The 21,060-nt window shown below is 38.7% G+C and overlaps 1 protein-coding gene across 7 annotated transcripts in view; it reads left to right on the top strand.

The window, feature by feature from the left end:
• Nucleotides 1–21,060, top strand: part of PMCA (plasma membrane calcium-transporting ATPase 3) — a 138,575-nt gene that overhangs the window by 28,913 nt on the left and 88,602 nt on the right. For all 7 annotated transcript variants that reach the window (XM_043213482.2, XM_043213484.2, XM_043213481.2 and 4 more), the window contains 2 exons: nt 8,704–9,148; nt 9,201–9,288. In XM_043213482.2, the coding sequence (XP_043069417.1) occupies nt 8,704–9,148; nt 9,201–9,288 (533 nt within the window). The remainder of the gene's footprint in view (nt 1–8,703; nt 9,149–9,200; nt 9,289–21,060) is intronic.

Here is a 21,060-nt window from a genome sequence, read left to right as displayed (position 1 = left end):
CACGCGATTATATAAATTATTTCCGATTGAAATTTAAAATTTTCCGCCAGCGATTTTTTGGTTTTGGTTAGGAAGTTTTATTCCGCACTTTTTGTGTTATATAGAATATTCATTTGTTTATTCACAAAAACAGAAATGCAAACAATATTGGGGCAATAATTGGTTCACAAATGAAATGGTTTAAATATTTTATAATAGGTAAAAAATGTTAATGCTAAACCGTCAGCCAACTAATAAAGATTACACAGCCACACAAAAAAAAAAAGTGTCCGGGTTGGGAGATCAGAGTACCCTATCCCCATGTATTTTGGACCGCTGAACACGAATCTGAAGTCCGTTTTGGTCCTGCACGTGTACGTTTCTTCCTAACCTCAAAAAAAGTTTTACATTTTTGGAGGTATGCGACTTTATTTTTAATTTATTGGATTTTCATGAAACTGGGTACCCAGGGATTTTTGGGGTCGCTGATTACGAACTTGAAGTCAGATTTTCAAAATTCAATATGGCGGATCCAATATGGCGGACGAATTTTTGAACAATTTTTGGATTTTCATGAAACTGGGTACTTAGGGGTTTTTGGGGTCGCTGATTACGAATCTAAAGTCAGATTTCCCAAATTCAATATGGCGGATTCAATATGGCGGACGAATTTTCAAAAATGAAAATCCACGAATTTTTTGAAAATTCGTCCGCCATATTGAATTTTGAAAATCTGACTTCAAATTCGTAATCAGCGACCCCAAAAACCCCTGGGTACCCAGTTTCATGAAAATCCAATAAATTAAAAATAAAGTCCCATACCTCCAAAAATGTAAAACTTTTTTTGAGGTTAGGAAGAAACGTACACGTGCAGGACCAAAACGGACTTCAGATTCGTGTTCAGCGGTCCAAAATACATGGGGATAGGGTACTCTGATCTCCCAACCCGGACACTTTTTTTTTTTGTGTGGCTGTGTTATTAAAAAATTTTATTTTTTAATTATATGGGGCTGCAGTTTTTTATTAGCGTAAGGCACAATATTTTACTTTTCTTGTCTTTCTTTTTTTTATTTTTATTTTTTAATACACAAAGAAAAATTCATGCAGACTTAGAAAAACTGTGTAAATAAAAGTGCTCACTTACATGGTTCTTTTACGATGGGCGCCAGTAAATATAGATTGATTTGTATGATAATGTAGTAGTTGGTTATCCCTCGCTGCAGTCGGTGATGCCGCAGATGTAGGAGGTACGTCTTCAGATAATTACCCCTTGCGGTTGCAGGGGGGGTGTTGCCACTCCTTATAGGCAGCGGTTGAGATCCCTGGCGGTTGCCGGGGGGAGATCCTTCCTGTGACAGGAGTTATGATGGGAGCACTTGCCCCGTAGTCACGGCCCTTGAGGCGCGGTGACCAATTCAACAAATGAATTTACAAATTAACGGCAGTGCCGGAGATTGGTTTTATGCTCTTTATTGTATGAGACTCTGACACAAACTGAAACTTAAAGCTAACAAAAAGTATTTCATAGCGGCCAGTGCTTGCCGCTATGCATGGGCTTCCGGCCAGACGCTATGTCAGCAGTTTGGCCAGAGCGAGCTCTTAAATAATCGGACATTGCCGCTGCTTGGTTAACTTCAGTTAACTTGTATAATGGTTGCAAATAAAAACAAATTTTCCTTTGAGCTTACACTTTTAAAGCATTTATTCTTAAATTATAATAAATATATGTAGAGCTTGCAAATAGTTTAGGTTTAGTAGAGGTGATGGACAGTGCACACAGCTACTCGCCGCTAGGGCTCATTGTTATACCACACAAGCAAAGAATTTAAATTTCTAAGGACTCCTTCATTTTCTTAGAGCTACCAGGTCAAAGTGTTCCCCGCATTTAAGCCCACAGGTAACTAATGATATTATAGCCCTACCAACAGATAGCGTAAATTGGTCTATATCTATCTACCTGGTGTGACTATGGCTGGTCTCCATCCACAATCTAGCCTTTATTTACCTTAATGCTGAGAGTAATTCTACCTAACCAGCATAATCTCGACTGGTAGTAGGATGGAATCTAGGTCATCCCCAGGTTTATTCTGTTTTTTGCTGTTCATTCGCTATGCGTTGCGTTTCCCAAACCCGTTCCCTGCAAGAAAAGTTTTTAAGAGAGGGGCACAGTCCCGTAGAATATTACACAGTGCATCAGTGATTTGGAACTTTTAAAGTGACTAGTAATGATTTATCAGGGCAAATATAGCACAAAACCGTGTTTTAAATATTTGTTAAAGAGACCGGCATCGGGTATGATTGAGCCGGTTCGATCAGCGGCGCTGATAACCGTTCTCACTCAACACAGTCATTCACTTTAACTCGTGCTCGTTGATCACCTTTATCGATGCAGTATAAAAACCATTCTTTCTTGTTGTTCACAACCTGCTGAACTTTTTGCTCTAATGAATCCAATAGGATTGTTGAATAGTATGTAAAGTTTTTTGTAGTGCAAAGTGGACTGCATTGTGGGCGTCAACAATCACTTCATTTTCCATCGCTTTCGGGACTACGAGGAGATCGTTACCGTTCACCTCCTTATAGAGAAGTGAAGCTTTCATCTTGTACCCGCCATTAGGACGGCTTTCGAGAATTTTCACAATTGCCTTCAGCATCTCATCTTTTCTTTAAGCGTTTTTGATGCGTGCTGTGATCTTTAAGGAGACAAACATAACCCGATCAGGATAGCGACTTTGGCAGTCAACATGCTTTAATCGTTCTCCAGGACGATGTTCCACTGTAAAAACGAAATCTTGTAGATAAACAATCCACTGCGTAACTGCTCTTGGTATATCCGCCTTCTGTAGAGTTTGTTTAAAAGCGGCACAACCCGTTATCAGCTTAAACGACGATCCCAGCAGATAATGTCTGATTTTTTATACCGCTAGATACACGGCTTTGACTTCCAGGATATAACTGTGCTGGCGGGACTCATCTTCTGTTATCTTCTACTCAAATATGGGGTGGGTGGGGTGTTGTTTGTCATCGAATTCCCGGCCACAAGTTTCCGTCTTCAATGTTGTGGTCCAAGAAGTAAATTCTTCTCTGCAAGAAGCCACATTTTCGCCACTTGATCTTCAGGCCAAACGCCCCAGCTCTTTTCTGGACGAGTGCCATCTTTTGCAAACATCGCTCTGCAGTCTCGGCGTGAATTATTATATCATCCATATTAAATAAATAATACGTAATTAACGTAGCGAATGAATACAGCTGGCGAGTTCCGAAATCAAAACTGTGTTCTACTGAATTCGTACAATCTGGATTTGCTTATGAACGCTGTAAATTTCTTGCTCTTTTCCTCAATGGCAACGTGGAAGAAACCATTCTCCAAGTCCATCACGGTAAAGTGAAGCGCTTTTTGCAGCTTTTCGAGTACTTCCTCTATAACAGGGAGAACAGCAATCTCTCAACGCCATCGAATTCAGCTTACGAAAATCAACGCAAACGCCGTGTTTGTGCCATCCTTTTTGTTTACCAGCACCAGACGACTGGCAAAGTTTAATGTAGATGGGCATATAATTACAGCAGATAGCCATTCTTCGAGCTGCTGTTCGACATCCTTCTGTTCGGCAATCGCAAATCGACTCGGAGATTGACGAAATGGGATAATCTCACCATCTGGAATAATTCGCAGCTCGACTGGAACCTCTGCTACTGAATCCACCGCCTTGTAGTTCTTGATCAACATCGATACTTTCTTTTTATACTGCGGAGGAACATCGATTTCATCATTTGTACTAATAATACTATAAATACTCATCTCATTCGGTTCCTCACAAACTTTCTGCTCAAGCGGGAAAGAAAACTTGTATCCCTCTGGCGAAAACGAAAGATTGAACTTTGAAACAAAATCGAATCCAAGCAATGCGTCCATATTTTCATCCTCTACCTCCTAAGAAGTGGAAGACCTGTTGTGTAGCGAGATTGTTTTATATCACACTTGTAAAAATAACAAAAAAGCGAATATGAGCTTTCGCTCCCGCTCCGGCCTAAGCTATCTTAGAGTAAATTTAGAGACTAACAACTACAAAATACAATTCAACTATAAACTATAATTCAAATTTTCGACAACTTCTTAATAGTAACAACAACAACTTAATAGTAAAGCAAATAACACCGCCCCCGTTGATGGCCTCCATCAGGCTTCAACCAACTGGCAGCCGCTCCAGCTTGTGGACCGCTCTCCTGTATTTCGCTCTAGAGCTAGTTCTGACGACAGCGACTCTGACCCTTCCGTCCGCGCCGGCGTGTGTTGCTCCTACTCGTCCTGTGAGCCACTGTTGTGGCGGCGATCAGGACCAGCGCGCCCGTCCGGATGTCGTCCTCTTTTTTCTGCCACTTCGACCGCGCCTGTAGGCCCAAGACGTACTCCCGGGACCATCGCTGCCAAAACATTTGCTTGATTGACGCAAGCACGTTAAACCCTGTTCGTCCGAGGTTCTCGGTGCTGGTGGGGCGATGAGCAGCCCGCCTTTCAACAGGTGTCCGGGAGTAAGTGCCTCGCCGTCGCTTGGGTCCTGACTCAGAGCCCCCAGGGGTCGTGAGTTCAGGAGGACTCCAACGAGGACGGTCTGCAGCTCCTCCGCGGTCAGCCTGGCGTTCCCTACCGCTCGTAGGAGTAGATTTTTTTACAGACTTCACACCTGCCTCCCATAGTCCGTCCATGTGCGGAGCCCGCGGCGGTATGAACAAATAAACAAACGCATCCGCTTTTTGATGCGTATTGAGTGACCGCGTCGACCTCGTCCTCGATTCTCCGACGAAGGTCTGCGAAGTGGCGACTCGCTCCGACGAAGTACGTCGCGTTGTCGCAGTGCACGATCTGCGGACATCCTCGGCGCCCAACGAACCTTTGAAAAGCCAATAAAAAGGAATCAGTTGAAAGGTCGGAAACTACTTCTAAATGAACTGCCTTGGACGCAAAACAAACAAATAAGGCAATGTAGGACTTATAGGGTGGCCTACCACGAATTTTCAATGTCGTATCAATAGGGCCACAAAAATCAACACCACATATGGAGAATGGGCGGAGAGCACGAATTCTATCTAAGGGTAAATCTCCCATGATTTGAGTCATCAGACGAGGCTTGCTTTTAAAGCAGCGTATGCATGACCATACTGTCTGACTGCAGACGTCCTGCGCATTTACGATCCATATGCGCTGTCGCAAAAGACTCACAAGTGCTCGTGGACCCACATGAAAATTCGACTCGTGCAAGTATCGGAAGTACCTCTGAGAGCGCTCTCTCAATTCGATTGTTGACAAAAATACTGGAAACTTGGCATCGTACCAAGTTTAGGAGCATTAGCTAGTTGCCCCCCGACCCGCACCAACGAAAAAGGTAAGCCCAGCCTCCTAGGATTCATGTAAAACGGATTTAGCCTTTGTAGACTGTGGAAAATAAATACATTAAAACGGATATTTTCTATTTCTTCTTGATACTCGTGCTCTTGAACTATTTCGACTATTTTCTTAAAAGCTTCATTATATTCGACAGGTGAGAGAACAAAATCAGAATTCACTACTTAAGCCGGGGGCTCTTCGGCCCCTTATCTTCCGGTTCCTTTAAAAACGATGGACGTGCTATCATCTGACCACTTTTGAATTTCAGCAACTCTATTCGATACAAACGTTGACAACGACGATGGATGGGAACGAATCCTCTTCTTAGTAACTTCGGAACCCGACCAAAATACACTTCGTTCGATCGTTCGAGGCATGAGTTTGAATAGGTGACATCGGCTCGGTAAAGATGAATCTCGGAATTTAAATGACAAAAAAATCTGTATTTTGTTCCACGCCGTATCCAAGTGCAGTGGAATTTACTCATCGCAATCTAGCTTATTTAACCAAAGTTCCTGAAATAGGATGTTTTCTTTTATAAGTATGGGGCTTAATAAGACAAGGGGGTCAAACAGCTTCGATTTCACCGAAAGAATGTTCCGCTTGGTCGCCCTTTGGCCCATGACTGATTGGCCGACTATATCTTATAGCTGCCATATAACTGAATGATCGAAAATTGCCTCGGATATACTGGTATTTGGTAAAATTACCAACATTGGTATTTTTGAAGATAGAAGCTTTTTTTTAGATTTTTTATTATAAATAAATTTGTTATATAATGATATTATCATTTGAGATATACAGGGTGACAATAAATAACCCAGACAAACATTTTTGATCATAACTTTTTAAGGAAAACAGTTACACAACTATTAAATAGGTATTGTGTTAACATATATTCAGCCGGTTTCGAAGTGGCTTCCTTGGGCTGCGATGCAGAGCCCTGAACGTTTCTGAAAATTTAGCGCAATGGGCCGCAGGTCTTCTTCCGATAATCGATCCCATTCTCGGAGCAATGATTGCTTCAGCGCCCCCAAACTTATGTGCCGTTAAGCACATGCCCTGGACTCCAAAATAGACCACACACTGTAGTTCATCGGATTAAGATCTGGCGAGTAAGGTGCCCATTCACTGGATGTGATAAAGTCCGAAAAATTGGCTTAGCACCAGTCCTGAGTCAATTTGGCGCTGGGGGGACGCTGAATCATGTTGAAACGTCCACTCCGTATCACCGAAGTGCTGCTGGGCCCAAGAAAGCACAACAGTTTCCAAAATGTCCAGGCGGTACACTTCCTGATTGATTTTGACCCCTTGATCGATGAAAACAAGGGGTGTTTTGCCGGTGGCGCATATTCCTCCCCAAACCATTAAAGATTGCTCACATTGACGGCACTCGATTTTTGCAGAGGTACCTGGAGCTTTAGCAGACCAGCTTCTGTCATTTTAGTGATTGTGCGCCTGTTGGATGGTGAATATCTTCTCGTCCGTGAAGAGAATACGCTCCCATTTTTGACCTGCGGCGCGACGCTTTAGCTGACGGCATCTTTGGAGTCTCACGCGCTTATTGTCATCCGTAAGAAGATGCATTTTTTGGAGCTTATAGGGCTTGAGAGGGCCCTATACGGCATTAAATCGCTGGGTAGCGTCAGAGACCGTTTGTTTTGGTATGCCAAGTAAACGAACAATGTCGCATTGGCGATTTCCTTGTTGAAACAGTTTTAAAATTGCACAACGATTGTTAGACATCCCGAAACAAATATCAAATTGATGGGAATCACAAAGATGTAAATATATTTGTTTCAGAAAAGTACAAGCTATCGATAAATGCAATTATTTAAGGGCTGCATCATAACACATTTATAATAGATTGCTTCAAAGTTTATCCGGGTTATTTATTGTCACCCTGTATATCCGGTTTTAGCTGCAAGGGTACATCAACCTCGGCTCCGCCCGAAGATAGCTTTCCTTTCTTGTTTTTGTTTTAAATTACTGAATTAGAGAAACAGATATTGTTAGTGGAGATATCCTGCCAATTTTTTGTAATTTTGGCTGACCCAGCTTAATTAAAAATTGAATTACATAAAACTTTCTTTAGCGTCTATTTGTCTTTTCTTCTGCTTCGCTCTTTCTTTATCGCAGTGATGACAAAAGCACTATCTAGCTCGTAGATCTTCCATTGGGATTGGGGCGATCTTGTGTATTGTTCGTTGAAGTTATTTCTTGCTCGTCCTTTAGTCGACAACTCGGATCTTGTCCATTTCGGTGATGCTGGCAGGTAATCGGGCCAGCTTCCAAGTTTGTGGTGGAGCATTATCTCTTGGATGTGTGAATGTAGTCACGGTGTCATATTTTCCAGAACTGCTGTTTGATGAATGCATCATCAAAAGTCAACGCCACTTATTAGGAAAGGTCTGAATCCATTTAAGCGATCAAATACCAAGTTTCCCATTACTAGAGGCATCATTCTTGGTTTTTGAAAGTGAAAGAAAAGTAAAAAGTGAAAGGAGTAAAGAGTGAAATTAAAAACTTAAAGCTTGCGTGAAAATTTGATCGGTGTAGATGATTGGCAAATAGTTCTGTTAATTGATGTACTCAAGGTAGTATGGATTGGGTGCATATTATGTTCGTGATGTAACATATGTAACAGTAATGAAACAGTAACGTTTGTGAGTAACATATTTTGTAGAAATGGAGTTTAAGTGAATCTCGTTGCTGAAAACTGACTCTTAAATGTGCGCCAAAATTTCACGGCAAAATTTGATCAATTTCTTCACTTAAGTGTACCGGAAACTGTGGATTTTGGAACCAATGTTTTTTCTGGACTTCTCCGTGAAGCCTAATGGCTATAAAGCAATTAAAAATATGCGTGAAGGAAAATAAAATTTTAAATTGTCCGCCTGTGGAATTAAAAAAGCCAGTCCAAGGGGTTTAGTAGACTTATCTCAATCTAAAACAGTGGTCGGCACCCCAATACATTGATATGATTTTAACGCATTAGTATTAGTAACGAATAGCAGAAAGTAGGCAGTGATCATGACGTTTCACACATTTATACTGTGTGTGTCTGGCAGAGCTCGGGCAGAGAAATTCCCTATGTCCTCGGGATAGGGTCGTGCTGACCACTAATCTAAAAGAATCGAAACTATCGAAATCGAAACTAAGAGTTGAAATCAAAAACTACGTTTTTTTCGCTCAGTGAATGCTCTGCTCTCATTGGTTTTTTCTGCTACGCATACACTTAAATTTTAAACATGTGTGCGTTTTGCCAAAAATTAGACAAAAATGTCTACTTTCTGAAGTATACAAAATTTTAAATTGATTTTTCTTTATAATTTAAATAGGTGTGCTTTTATCTATGGGCATGAAGGAACATTGGAGACTTTTACAAGAGATATGCAGGAACGATTGATTCGAGAAGTTATTGAGCCAATGGCATGTGATGGTCTTCGGACCATATCTGTAGCTTATCGCGACTTTGTGCCTGGAAAAGCTGCAGTTAATGAAGTACACATTGATGGAGAACCTAACTGGGATGATGAAGAAAACATTATGACGAATCTTACTTGCCTTTGTGTAGTTGGGATAGAAGATCCAGTGCGTCCTGAAGTTCCCGATGCAATTCGAAAGTGCCAACGTGCTGGTATAACTGTTCGCATGGTCACTGGAGACAACATTAACACAGCACGATCTATTGCTAGTAAATGTGGTATTCTTCGTCCTAATGATGACTTTCTTATTTTGGAAGGCAAAGAATTTAATAGACGTATACGGGATAGCAACGGAGATGTAAAATGTAAAAATTTGGTAATTTTGTGATTTTTATTTAGTTTTCTTCCAGATTCAACAACATCTTATCGACAAAGTGTGGCCCAAACTTCGTGTATTAGCTCGTTCATCTCCAACTGACAAATATACATTAGTGAAAGGTAAGTATAGTTTATTAAAAGAAATAATAAAAAATAAAAAATATTGTTCTAATGCAACTTGCACTTGAACAAGTTGGTCGTGGAGAAAGTAGAAAGGTTCCGAATATATTCGTCTGAGGCTGATTTTATTGATATAAAGTTGCAATATTTATAGCTAAGTTAGTAATTAATGGAGATATAGAACAAAATAAAAAGAAGAAAGGAAAGCTAACTTTGGGCGGACCAAATTTCATATACCTTGTCGTTATTATCATTAAAATTACCAAAGTTGGTATTTTTACCAAATTCACGTCGTATCATTTTGCCATAATCCATATGGCAGCTATAAGATATACTCGGCCGATAGGTAATGTTAGGTCGGTCCGCCCATTCAAAATCTCATCTCTCTTGATGTTTTTATAACCGGTTCTCGGTATATACCCCATTAGAAATTTCCTTTGCTCTGCTTCGAAGTTTTTACAACGGCTACGGCTACGATAATTTTTTGCTGTTGCTATTTCTATAGTTTTTTCTGTGACAAAACTCGGAGCAGAGAACATCAGCTTTCATCAATCTGGTGTAGCTCTGCTCCGGCTGTCCTTAAAGTGAGAGCAGTAGCAGTAGCAAAACTATGGGAGTAGCATAATTTTTCAAACCCTGCGACCTACAACATTTCATTAGTATCGGCCGACTAAAGCCTATAGCTGCCATATACACAGGTGGTTTTTTTTGGTACTTTTAAGATAGAGGCTTAAGGTTTTTTAGTTGTTTCTTTTAAGAAATGGGTATTGTAAGAAAATTCGCCAAATTCGGCCAACTATATCCGATATTTTTTAATTCCGGATTTCCGGTCTTAAATGCAAGGCTTACACTTAGGCTATTTCCCAAGCTAGCGTTTCTTTCTAGAACCTCTCCTCATTTCGGATAAAAATCGACCATATTTTGAAAATATATTGTGAAAGATAAAAAAGGATACAGGATTCTGCTATGACCAGTTATTGGTAGTTTATACATTTCCTTTTTTTAAGGCCTCTTAAAAAATATAAATCTTTTATTTTTTATGACTTGTTTTTTGGTTCCAGTCATACAATAAAAAATTTAACTTTTTTTGATTCGAGAAAATCCGATCTAAAGAACTGAAGATATCATACACGATCTTTAGATCGTTTCGAGTTTGAAGATACGTACCACAGCGCACATGACAGGGGTACGTTCCAAATATGTAACTTTCATTTTATGTAAAAAAAAAATTGTATTTATTCCAAAAAAAAACCGGAGAGGGTCCTGTTAAGGAATATGATATTGCTTCTAGCTATCAATCGTTCAATCAATTTTTATCAAATTGAAAAATTTTAAAATTTGCTTTTAAAAAAATTAAAATATATAAAAACCAATCATTTTCGTTTGCCACCTGCTGGGATCTGAACCATAGAGTGTGGCGTTGAAAGTCTCACGCTCTACAAAATCAGCCCCACTAGCTTAAAAATAAACGCTCTAAAATTTAACAAAATAATGAATATAATAAATACAAGAGGAAGATTACGAGGAAGAGTGTTGCTCAGATAAGGTGTTAACAATTAAAGTTTTAAAGCTTTAAAATTAGAGCAAAGCGAATTTATGTTATTGTAAATGTAAAATGTAAAGAAACCATATGTAAATTTACAATGGCTAAGGAGTAGAGGACAGAAGTTTCCAGTCATTCTAATTAAAAACAGCGAAGCGAATTTAGTTATTATACCCTTGCAGAGGGTATTATAATTTTGTCCAAAAGTGTGCAACGCAGTGAAGGAGACATCTCCGACCCTATAAAGTATATATATTCTTGATCAGGATCACCTCCTGAGTTGATATGAGCATGTCCGTCTGTCCGTCTGTCCGTCTGTCTGTCTGTCCGTCTGTCTGTCCGTTTCTACGCGAACTAGTCTCTCAGTTTTGAAGCTATCGTCTTGGAACTTTGCACACACCCCTCTTTCCTTTGCACGCAGTATATAAGTCGGATCGGCCGACTATATCCTATAGCTGCCATATAACCGATTGATCGGAAATAGTATAACTTCGGTGTTTTTAGAGTTAGAGAGATCAAATTTGACACGAGAGCTATTTTTGGCAAACCATTACGACATGCCAAATTTCATAAGGATCGGCCGGCTATATCTTATAGCTGCCATATAACTGAACGATCGGAAATGACCCAACTTTCGTGTTTTTGAAGATAGAAAGCTGCAACTTGGTACAGATTATATATTTGGTCAGTTGATCCGACCTACCAAATTTCATAAGGATCGGCCGACTATATCCTATAGCTGCCATATAACTGAACGATCGGATATGGTACTTGGAAGAAATATCAACTTTCGTATTTTTGAAGATAGAAGTTTGGGACTTTTTTTAGATTTTGTATTGTAAAAAATTGGATTATATATTCCTATTCCTATTAGGATCGGCCAACTATATCCGATGTTTGCGATATATATCCGGTTTTAACTGCAAGGGTATATAAACTTCGGCTCCGCCCGAAGTTAGCTTTCCTTTCTTGTTTTTGTATTGGAATGGTAAAAAAACATCGATATGCTAAAAAATCTTTACATTTTTATCGATTTTTACTAGTTTTACCATTACCATTTTTATACCCTTGCGAGGGTATTATAATTTTGTCCAAAAGTGTGCAACGCAGTGAAGGAGACATCTCCGACCCTATAAAGTATATATATTCTTGATCAGGATCACCTCCTGAGTTGATATGAGCATGTCCGTCTGTCCGTCTGTCTGTCTGTCCGTCTGTCTGTTTCTACGCAAACTAGTCTCTCAGTTTTAAAGCTATCGTCTTGAAACTTTGCACACACCCTTCTTTCCTTTGCACGCAGTATATAAGTCGGAACGGCCCGGATCGGCCGACTATATCCTATAGCTGCCATATAACTGATTGATCGGAAATGGTATAAATTCGGTGTTTTTAGAGTAAGAGAGTTCAAATTTGACATGAGAGCTATTTTTGGCAAAACATTGCGACATGTCAAATTTCATAAGGATCGGCCGACTATATCCTATAGCTGCCATATAACTGAACGATCGGAAATGACCAAACTTTCGTGTTTTTGAAGATAGAAAGCTGGAACTTAATACAGATTCTATTCTATATTCCGGTTTAACTGCAAGGGTATATCAACTTCGGCTCCGCCCGAAGTTAGCTTTCCTTTCTTGTTAACAGAGTAAAAATGTAAGTATTACAAATTACAGGAGAGCTATTTTTGGTAAAATAATATGACATGCCTAAATTCATAAGGATCTATGTCCTATAGCTGCCTTATAACTGGACAATCGGAAATGACTCAACTTTTGTGTTTTTGAAGATAGACCTACACAATTTCATAACGATCGGTCGACTATATCTTATATAGCTGCCATATAACTGAACGATCAAAAATGGTATTTGATAGAAATACCAACTTTGGTATTTTTGAAGATAGAAGCTTATGACTTATTTTTATACCCTTGCAGAGGGTATTATAATTTTGGTCAAAAGTGTGCAACGCAGTGAAGGATATTTTTTTATTTTTTATAATTATTTGTATAGTCTTTAGTCGCCTCTCCTCAAGGTGAATCTTATTTGGGCGAACTTTTCGTGATTAATCACAATGTTCCATCTTTGAGGCCACGGATCGAGGGCATCGAGCTGACGCTGGAGACAGTCGAAGGCATCCTGAGGCAAGCTTGCCGAGGGTAGAAATTCTGTATCGTCTGCATATGTCGCGGCTAGCAAACCTCCTTCCTCTATAACAGGCATGTCTGCGGTGTATAGCGTGTAGAGGATTGGGCCAAGTCACTGCCCTGCGGACTCCTGGGGGGTGGGGTACTCGTGGGGTATGCTCCCATTGATCTTCATCAGTAGTCCCGGATGCCAGACTTTGTCAAATGCCTACTTGACGTCTAGAAAAACGGCACAACAATATTGCTTCCCTCCTATCTACCTATGTTCCCAAGAGTGTGCTATCCTTCCTGCGGCGGCACGCGGTCCCATCCAGATTTACGGATGAAGGCTACAAGTCTGCGTGGAGCGATCTCCGCGAGGTCTGTTAGGTCCGTGAGTGCTGCTGCGCCCAATAATTTGAGTCGGCTGCGATCCAGCGCAGGGCATTGACACAGAAGGTGTGCGTCTGTCTCTTCCTCCTTTACATCCCCACAGGTCCTGCAGAAGTCATAATGTGCTTCCCCGATAGCTATTACTTCTGCTTGGTAGCTATTACTACAATGGTCGGGGAATCTGAAGGACACAATTAGACACAGCCGTTCGCAATGGAAACCGGCCATTCAATTTTGAACCGTCTGTGTAAATATGAAGGGAACCGGCTGGTCCCGGGATTTGTGTGGCCCATTCCTCCCTTGTTGGAATGGATACTTATATATTTTATGGTGGGATGATCAATAGGTACGCAGTAGTTTGTAGCCCCCGTTGGCGTGCAATGGTATAGGTCCAACTTGGTATGTCCATAGTCGATCCTTTTTCATATGCCCGTCTCGTGTAGCCTAATTGCCGATAGCGTGGCTATCTTGACCCCTATTATCTCTACCGGTAATAGGTCGAGTATGAAGTTTAGGGTATCCGTCGGTGTAGTACGTAGGCTGCCTGTGATACAGATTCCGGCATCCTTTGCGTTTTTCTAAGTCCCTCTTTACATTTGGAGTTTGTGAGAGCAGGCCACCAGACCACTACACCGTAGAAAAGGGTGGGTCTTATGACCGCTGTGTAAAGCCATCTGACTATCTTTGGGGACCTTCCCCATTCATTTCCATAGTGCTTGACTACCAGTCCAGTTTCCTGTCTAGCGTAATCCCCAAGTACTTAGCGCTACCGCTGAGGGAGAGTTTTCTCCTGATAGTTTTGGAAGCCTTAAGTTTGGTATTTCGTACATCCTGGTGAAGAGGACAAGCTCGGTTTTGGATGGGTTTACACCTTGTCCATTCCTAACTGCCCAAGTTGAGAGGACCCTTAGTTTGTCCGTCATGCGGTCACACAGAGTCTGGGGAAATTTCCCAGAGAAGGCAATTGCGACATCATCCGCATAAGCAATAACTTTGCAACCACCACCTTCTAAGGATCGTAGTAGGCTATTAACCGACACGTTCCACAGTAGGGGTGAGAGTACACCTCCTTGCGGAGTGCCTCTTCTGACATATTTTTGAATATATTCTCTTCTGACATATTCTCCGCCTAATGACACAGTCAGACAGACACAGTATTCTTCGCCTCAACAGTCCTGTTTATCAGGATCTTCTTTAAAAGCGTACGGATTGATTGTCTCAATACGGATTAAGACAATTCAATTCAATACGGATTGAATTTTACGACAAAAATTCAAAACTGTCAGTTTCTTGCGTAAAAATGTTACCCTTTTTGTTGAAATAAATTAAAGATCTATTTATTTTTCAAAAGCTACAACATTTAACTATTGAAAAACGTAAAAAATTTTAAAATCGGTTTAAAATTACGCGTTTAGGAATTTTTAAAAGCAAAAAAGTCCCGAAAAACCGTTTTTTCTAAATAAATCAAGATTTTGAGGGTGTTCGAAAAATTTCAAACACGGTTTTATACTAATAAACAATTCCTACTAGGTCTCTTCAAAAGTTCCTCCAATTTTTCTTTTTTTGTCGCACTGTGTTATCGAGCTTGGTAGGATGTTGTTGAACGCACCTTCTATGTCTAGAAAAGCAATGAGTGCGTATTCCTTGTCACTAAGTGCCTTTTCGACAAAAGTAGTGATTTCGTGGAGTGCCGTTTCCGTGGATTGGCCCTTCCTATACGTATGCTGTGATTCCGAGATTACGCCGTTAGAGTGTCGACCATGGCATCCAGGACTTCCCTACTGTCAACGTCCCTTGCTGGAGGTATTCCCAAGTATCTTTCTAGTTTTTTCTTATTTAATTCCCAGTTTGCTTTTCTCGGGTTGCGTACCGTTAGTCGATTAAAGTTCTCAAAATTGACAACTAATTATCTGAAACTGAAATTATCTCTAATAGAACCGTCCCTGTAAATTATTTCGAAATTTTGGCTAGTTAACAAACTATGTTTTTCTTTAAAAAGAATGTCCTTCACGTCAGGGCTGCTAGGTTTCTTGTTATGGCAAGAAACTTTAAAAAAATTAGAATCAAATGTTAAAAACCGAGGCTTAGAAAAAGAACAATCTACATGGTTAAAGAATCAAAAATGTCTTTAAATTCTAAGTATGTTTTCATATAACTAGTGTTTTTGGCGAAGAAGTTATTTTTAAGTAGTAAAGCAGCTTTAAAAATTTTAGCTAATTCCTTTGCTGTAGCAAATTTCATTCTATAGGAACATAGGGAGTTCTGCTGCTAGGTGGTAAATAATATTTACTGGAGTGGATTTTAATAATCCAAGAGATTTCCTTAGGTAAGCATGTATTTGGATACTATATGTAACAGTCTTCAAGATATTGGCAAAGGTAGAGCATGCATATTCGTATTTGGGACTAACGAAGGCTTTAAAAAACTTAAGAGCTACGCTGGGGTATATACCGAAGCGGCATCCACTAAGCATATTTAAAAAGATATTTGTTTTATAGGCCTTAGCTAGCGTCTGTCTAACATGATTGATAGAGGAGTTGTTAGTACTAATGGTTCTTCCTAAGTAAATAACATGGTCAACTTCCTTAATCACTAGATTGTTGCACATAATATTTAAAGAACGTCTTCTATTGTTGAAATGTATCACAGATGATTTGAAAGGCTTTAAAGTTAGATTAATAGTATCACAAATTTCTTTAAAAAGATTCACTTTTTGGCCTTTCGCAAGTCTTGTCTTAGTACTTTTTTGAAACATATTTATTATTTTCATTGAGATTTATAGTGTTTTTTTATTATGTCCTTAGCTGAGCTACATAAACTTTCAAGGGAGGTAATATTAATTTTGGAAAAATTTTTAATAACTTTTTCCGTTAAGGTTTTATTTTATTATTATTGGTAACTGTTGGATATTTTAGAGTTTGCAGTAGTCCAAATAGGAGAAAGGGAATTTTTATTAATAAAGGAAACGTCAGGAGCTGAACTGGAAGCAGGGTTAGTGAAATAGGTGTGAGAATCATCGTAAATACAAAAAAAAACTGTGGATAAAAGTACTTCCTCCACTGCCAGACCTTTGTTGTCCTGAGTGAGGCTGCCCCATATGGGCGATTTGGCATTAATATCGCCCCCCACTAACGAGGACCATTAGCCCTGCTTTAAAATCATTTATGCTCATATTAGGTGGGGCATAGACGCTGAATATGTTAAAGTTGTGCCTAAGGTTTTTAGTTGATATACCGATAGATTCGATTTTTGAGTTAAGACTTAAGATTTTTATAATAATATTCTTTTTCACGTAAATCCCTACGCCCCCATCCTCACGAGGCTTGCAAATGAAATTACAGTTTGCTATACTACACATGGCATTATCTACTACCCAAATTTCAGAAAGAATGGCAATTTCAATATTATTATTAACAAGAAAAAGTTCCAACAGCTGTTTGTTATTTTGAGAAGTTGGGCTTTGAATATTGTATTGAAGTATTTTTATAGGCTTAATTTTGATGAAAGATTAAAAGATAAAAGAATTCATTTTTTTAATATAAATTTCGGAGCTGGCTTTGGCTATAATATCTCTTAAGGATTCGAGAAAAGATCCTGAGTTGTTCGGATTGTTTTTTAAAAGGAAGGAGGCAATCTCCGAAGAAATATTGATTAGACTTTTCTCAGCTGTTTCCAAGGCTGAGTTTTGATGAGAACTGGCTGAAGGTGGGATAGAGCCAGAATCAGCCGGTTGGTTGGAAAGAGGAGACCCTTGAAGGGGGACGTCGTCTCTTGCGACTTTCTACCTTTGGTTGGTTTGTTTTTATAATTTTTAGCTATTTTGTTGTAGGGAAGATATTTTTGAATAGATTCAGCAGCTAATTTAGTGTTATCCTGCAAAACCGGGATTGCAGAATTTTTGGGACTTGTAGTAGAGGGAATTCGGTGATATTAAAAATCTCAGGAGTGGATGGAGCTAGTTTATCAAAGAGAGCTGGATATCTTATTTTAACTTTTACTCAAGATAGATTCGGCGATGTCATACATTTCTGTATGGCAAACGCTCTTTCCTTGTCATACATTTCTGTATGGCAAACGCTCTTTTCCTTGCCGGACATTCAAGGGAGGTAGCGGTGTGGGAGAAGTTGCAGTTTATACATTTAAGTGTCGTACATGTCTCTTCTCTTAGATGAGAAAGGAAACAATTGCGACACTTCTCTTCAGTCTGCTTACAGTGCTGAGCAAAACGCTCAAATCTGAAGCACCTTAAACATTGGCTAAAAGGAACATAAGGTTCCACTATAACCTTTGTTTAAAGGAAGTCAATTTCCTCTGGAATCTGGGAGCCTTCAAAAATAATTTTAACCCTGCGTGGAGAAAAATTCATTTTTTTTTCATTTTTCATTTTTTCTATTGATTCTAATAATTTCGTGAATGGGCACTGGGGATAAAATGAATTCTTTTAAATAATCAGTACTAAATTTAATTGAAATTTGAAAAAAAATACCAGTCTTGAAAATGAAATGCTTAGGAATTTTGGGGTCGTAGCCCTCTATTTATACCCTTGCAGAGAGTATTACAATTTTGTTCAAGAGTGTGCCACGCATTTAAGGAGACATCTCCGACCCTATAAAGTATATATATTCTTGATCAGGATCACCTGAGTTGATATGAGCATGTCCGTCTGTCCGTCTGTCTGTCTGTTTCTACGCGAACTAGTCTCTCAGTTTCAAAGCTATCGTCTTGATAGCTTGCACCCTTTGCACCCACCCTTCTTTCCTTTGCACGCAGTATATAAGTCTATATATATAAGGACTTTATCCTATAGCTGCCATATAACATAACGATCGGAAATGGTATTTGGTAAAAATATCAACTTTCGTATTTTTGAAGATAGAAGCTTGGGACTTTTTTTTTAGATTTTTTAAATTAATTGGTTTTATTATGATGCAATCATCGGACCGGCCAACTATATCCGATGTTTGCGAAATATATCCGGTTTTAAATGCAAGGGTATATCATCTTCGGCTTCGCCCGAAGTTAGCTTCCCTTTCTTCTAAGTCAGAATTTAATAATTCATTAGCTGCTTTAGCTGTCTTGCACTCTGCCTTACAACGCCCGTAGCCTATTTTATTGACTTTCAATATATCCTTAAGTTAAAGCTTAAAAATAAATGCATTGATTGAGGCATTGATAGGTTCACGGTTCTCTCTAGTACTGTCACCGTTAGTGAGTTTATCAATGTAAACAATATAAGGACCTTTGTGATTGCTTTTATAGCTAAGTGGTACTTGCTATGGTTTGGAGGAACTGCCGCTTTCATTGTCGTTGATGACATTTGTATCCTGCTCGTTGACCAATTTCTTCTGTAGAACATTAGCGTTGCATTCTTCTGACTCCAAGATGTCCATTTCTTCCTGAACTTTTTGAGATATTTCTGGATAAGATGTTTTCCTTTTTTTAAAACTTGCTGCATCAGAGCACAGGGTCCTTGCCCTGGCTAAGTGGGGCATTTTTGGCTTAAGAGGATTCACTCCTGTTTTAATAATTAATCCCTCTTTTCTGAATATCTGAAATTCCTCCCTCTAATGTATGTTTAAGTATGTTATGTTTAATGTCTGTTGACAACTTAAGGGGTTACGCCACCCTGACCGTGTGGAAACGGGACGGTTTTTCAGGAATTTCTTGTTACTAAACTAGTTGAGATAGGATTTTTCCACTTTTATTTCTATTCAATACAACTAATGAGCTTTATAAATTCTAAAAAAAAAACTTGTTTTCAATGCAAAATGGCGGAGATATGAACATGATGGTGGGCATGATTCACGTGTCAATTTTCATCTCAATCAAGTAAACAAAATTTTTTTTTAAAAAGTGATAAATTTGGAACAGAGTGACGTAACCGTTTAAGAAAAAAAAAAATTACGCAAATGAGAGCACTTCAAAAATTGACTCAATTTTTTGGGCAAAAAATTTCGTACTAAAAATTGCATAAAAAAATTTCTATCCATTGGATCGAAAAAATCCTACGTCACTCTGTTGAAAATCTATGTAAGAAGATGTGTTTCAATTTTCAAGTCAATCGGTTGAACAGTTTTTGCGTTATCATGCCCAACGTCTTGAAAAAAGTGGTTTCGAGAAAAACGCAAAAGAAGAAAAAGAAGTGTCTTAGGTGCCCTCCTGCCGTGCCGACGTCAAATAAACATAACTTCTATAATTATCAAGATATTGTCTTTGGGGACGTCTTAAAATACGCGTAAGAATATAGTCTTTTAAATTAAGTAAAAAAAAATTGAAATTTTTTGAAAATTTCAGGGTGGCGTAACCCCTTAAGGAAAACAAGAAAGGAAAGCTAACTTCGGGCGGAGCCGAAGTTTATATACCCTTGCAAACATCGGATATAGTTGGCCGATCCTTATGGGAATAGGAAAATATAATCCAATTTATTACAATACAAAATCTAAAAAATGTCCCAAACTTCTATCTTCAAAAATACGAAAGTTGATATTTCTACCAAATACCATTTCCGATCGTTCAGTTATATGGCAGCTATGGGATATAGTCGGCCGATCCTTATGAAATTTGGTAGGTTGGGTCAACTGACCAAAAATAGAATCTGTATTAAATTCCAGCTTTCTATCTTCAAAAACACGAAAGTTGGGTCATTTCCGATCGTTCAGTTATATGGCAGCTATAGGATATAGTCGGCCGATCCTTATGAAATTTGGCATGTCGTAATGTTTTGCCAAAAATAGCTCTCGTGTCAAATTTGAACTCTCTAACTCAAAAAACCATGGACCGTAATTGTTATAATTTTTAAAATAAAAATTATAAAATAAAAATTATTTGTTGATTTTTATGACAATAATTGAAATATAACTCTTATTTTCAATTTTTATAATAATAATTAAGAATAAGAATTATTTTTCAATTTTTATAAAAAAAATAAAAATAAAAATTATGACTCAATTTTTAGTAAAAAAATTGAAAATAAGTGTTACGATTCAATTTTTATTATAAAAATGGAAAATAAAAATTAAATGCGAATAACTTCTGAACCGAGTGGACTATTAAAAAACCGCTCACATTTTTATGATCTGTGGCGCAGTACCTTTCAAATGATGTATCGAATGTCCTTAAAGGACATAATCAAGGATTCCTCAATTATTCAATTTATTTAGTTATATTTCTAGTGTGGGTCAACAGGGGTATATTGGGAATCAATGTCCAATACTATCGAGACCACCGCATTGAAATCACGCTTGGCGTGATTGCGCTCCATGAAGCATAAAAATTGAAAATGTGCTAAACGAGTTTTTAATAAAAAAGGAGCAAGTCTACACTGTCACTTCAGACAATGGCAAGAATGTCATTAAAGCGATCGACTTCATAAACAAAGAATTGAATTCTGAATTTTGTGACGAGTTTGACGATGACGACCTTATGAAAGATATTCGCGTTCACTCTATACATTCGATTAGATGTGCCGCCTATTCCATGCAATTAGCTGTTCATGACTTGCTAAAAGAGAGGAGTCGGAGATTCCTTGTCGATAGTGCACGATCCATAATAAAAACTTTGCGAACTCCGACTTATAGGTAAACAAATTAAATGCATAACATTACACTTAAAAATTACAATACTATTTTAAAATTATGGATACATACCCCAACCTCTCCTGGATGTGCCAACAAGGTGGATCTCAACGTACACTATGTTGAGTTTTCAAAAGAA

The sequence above is a fragment of the Drosophila bipectinata genome, chromosome 4 (assembly GCF_030179905.1).
Source record: "Drosophila bipectinata strain 14024-0381.07 chromosome 4, DbipHiC1v2, whole genome shotgun sequence".
NCBI classification, from domain to species: Eukaryota; Metazoa; Arthropoda; class Insecta; order Diptera; family Drosophilidae; genus Drosophila; species Drosophila bipectinata.
The sequence above is the reverse complement of the archived record's forward strand: the minus strand, read 5'-3'. Positions and strand labels throughout refer to the sequence as shown.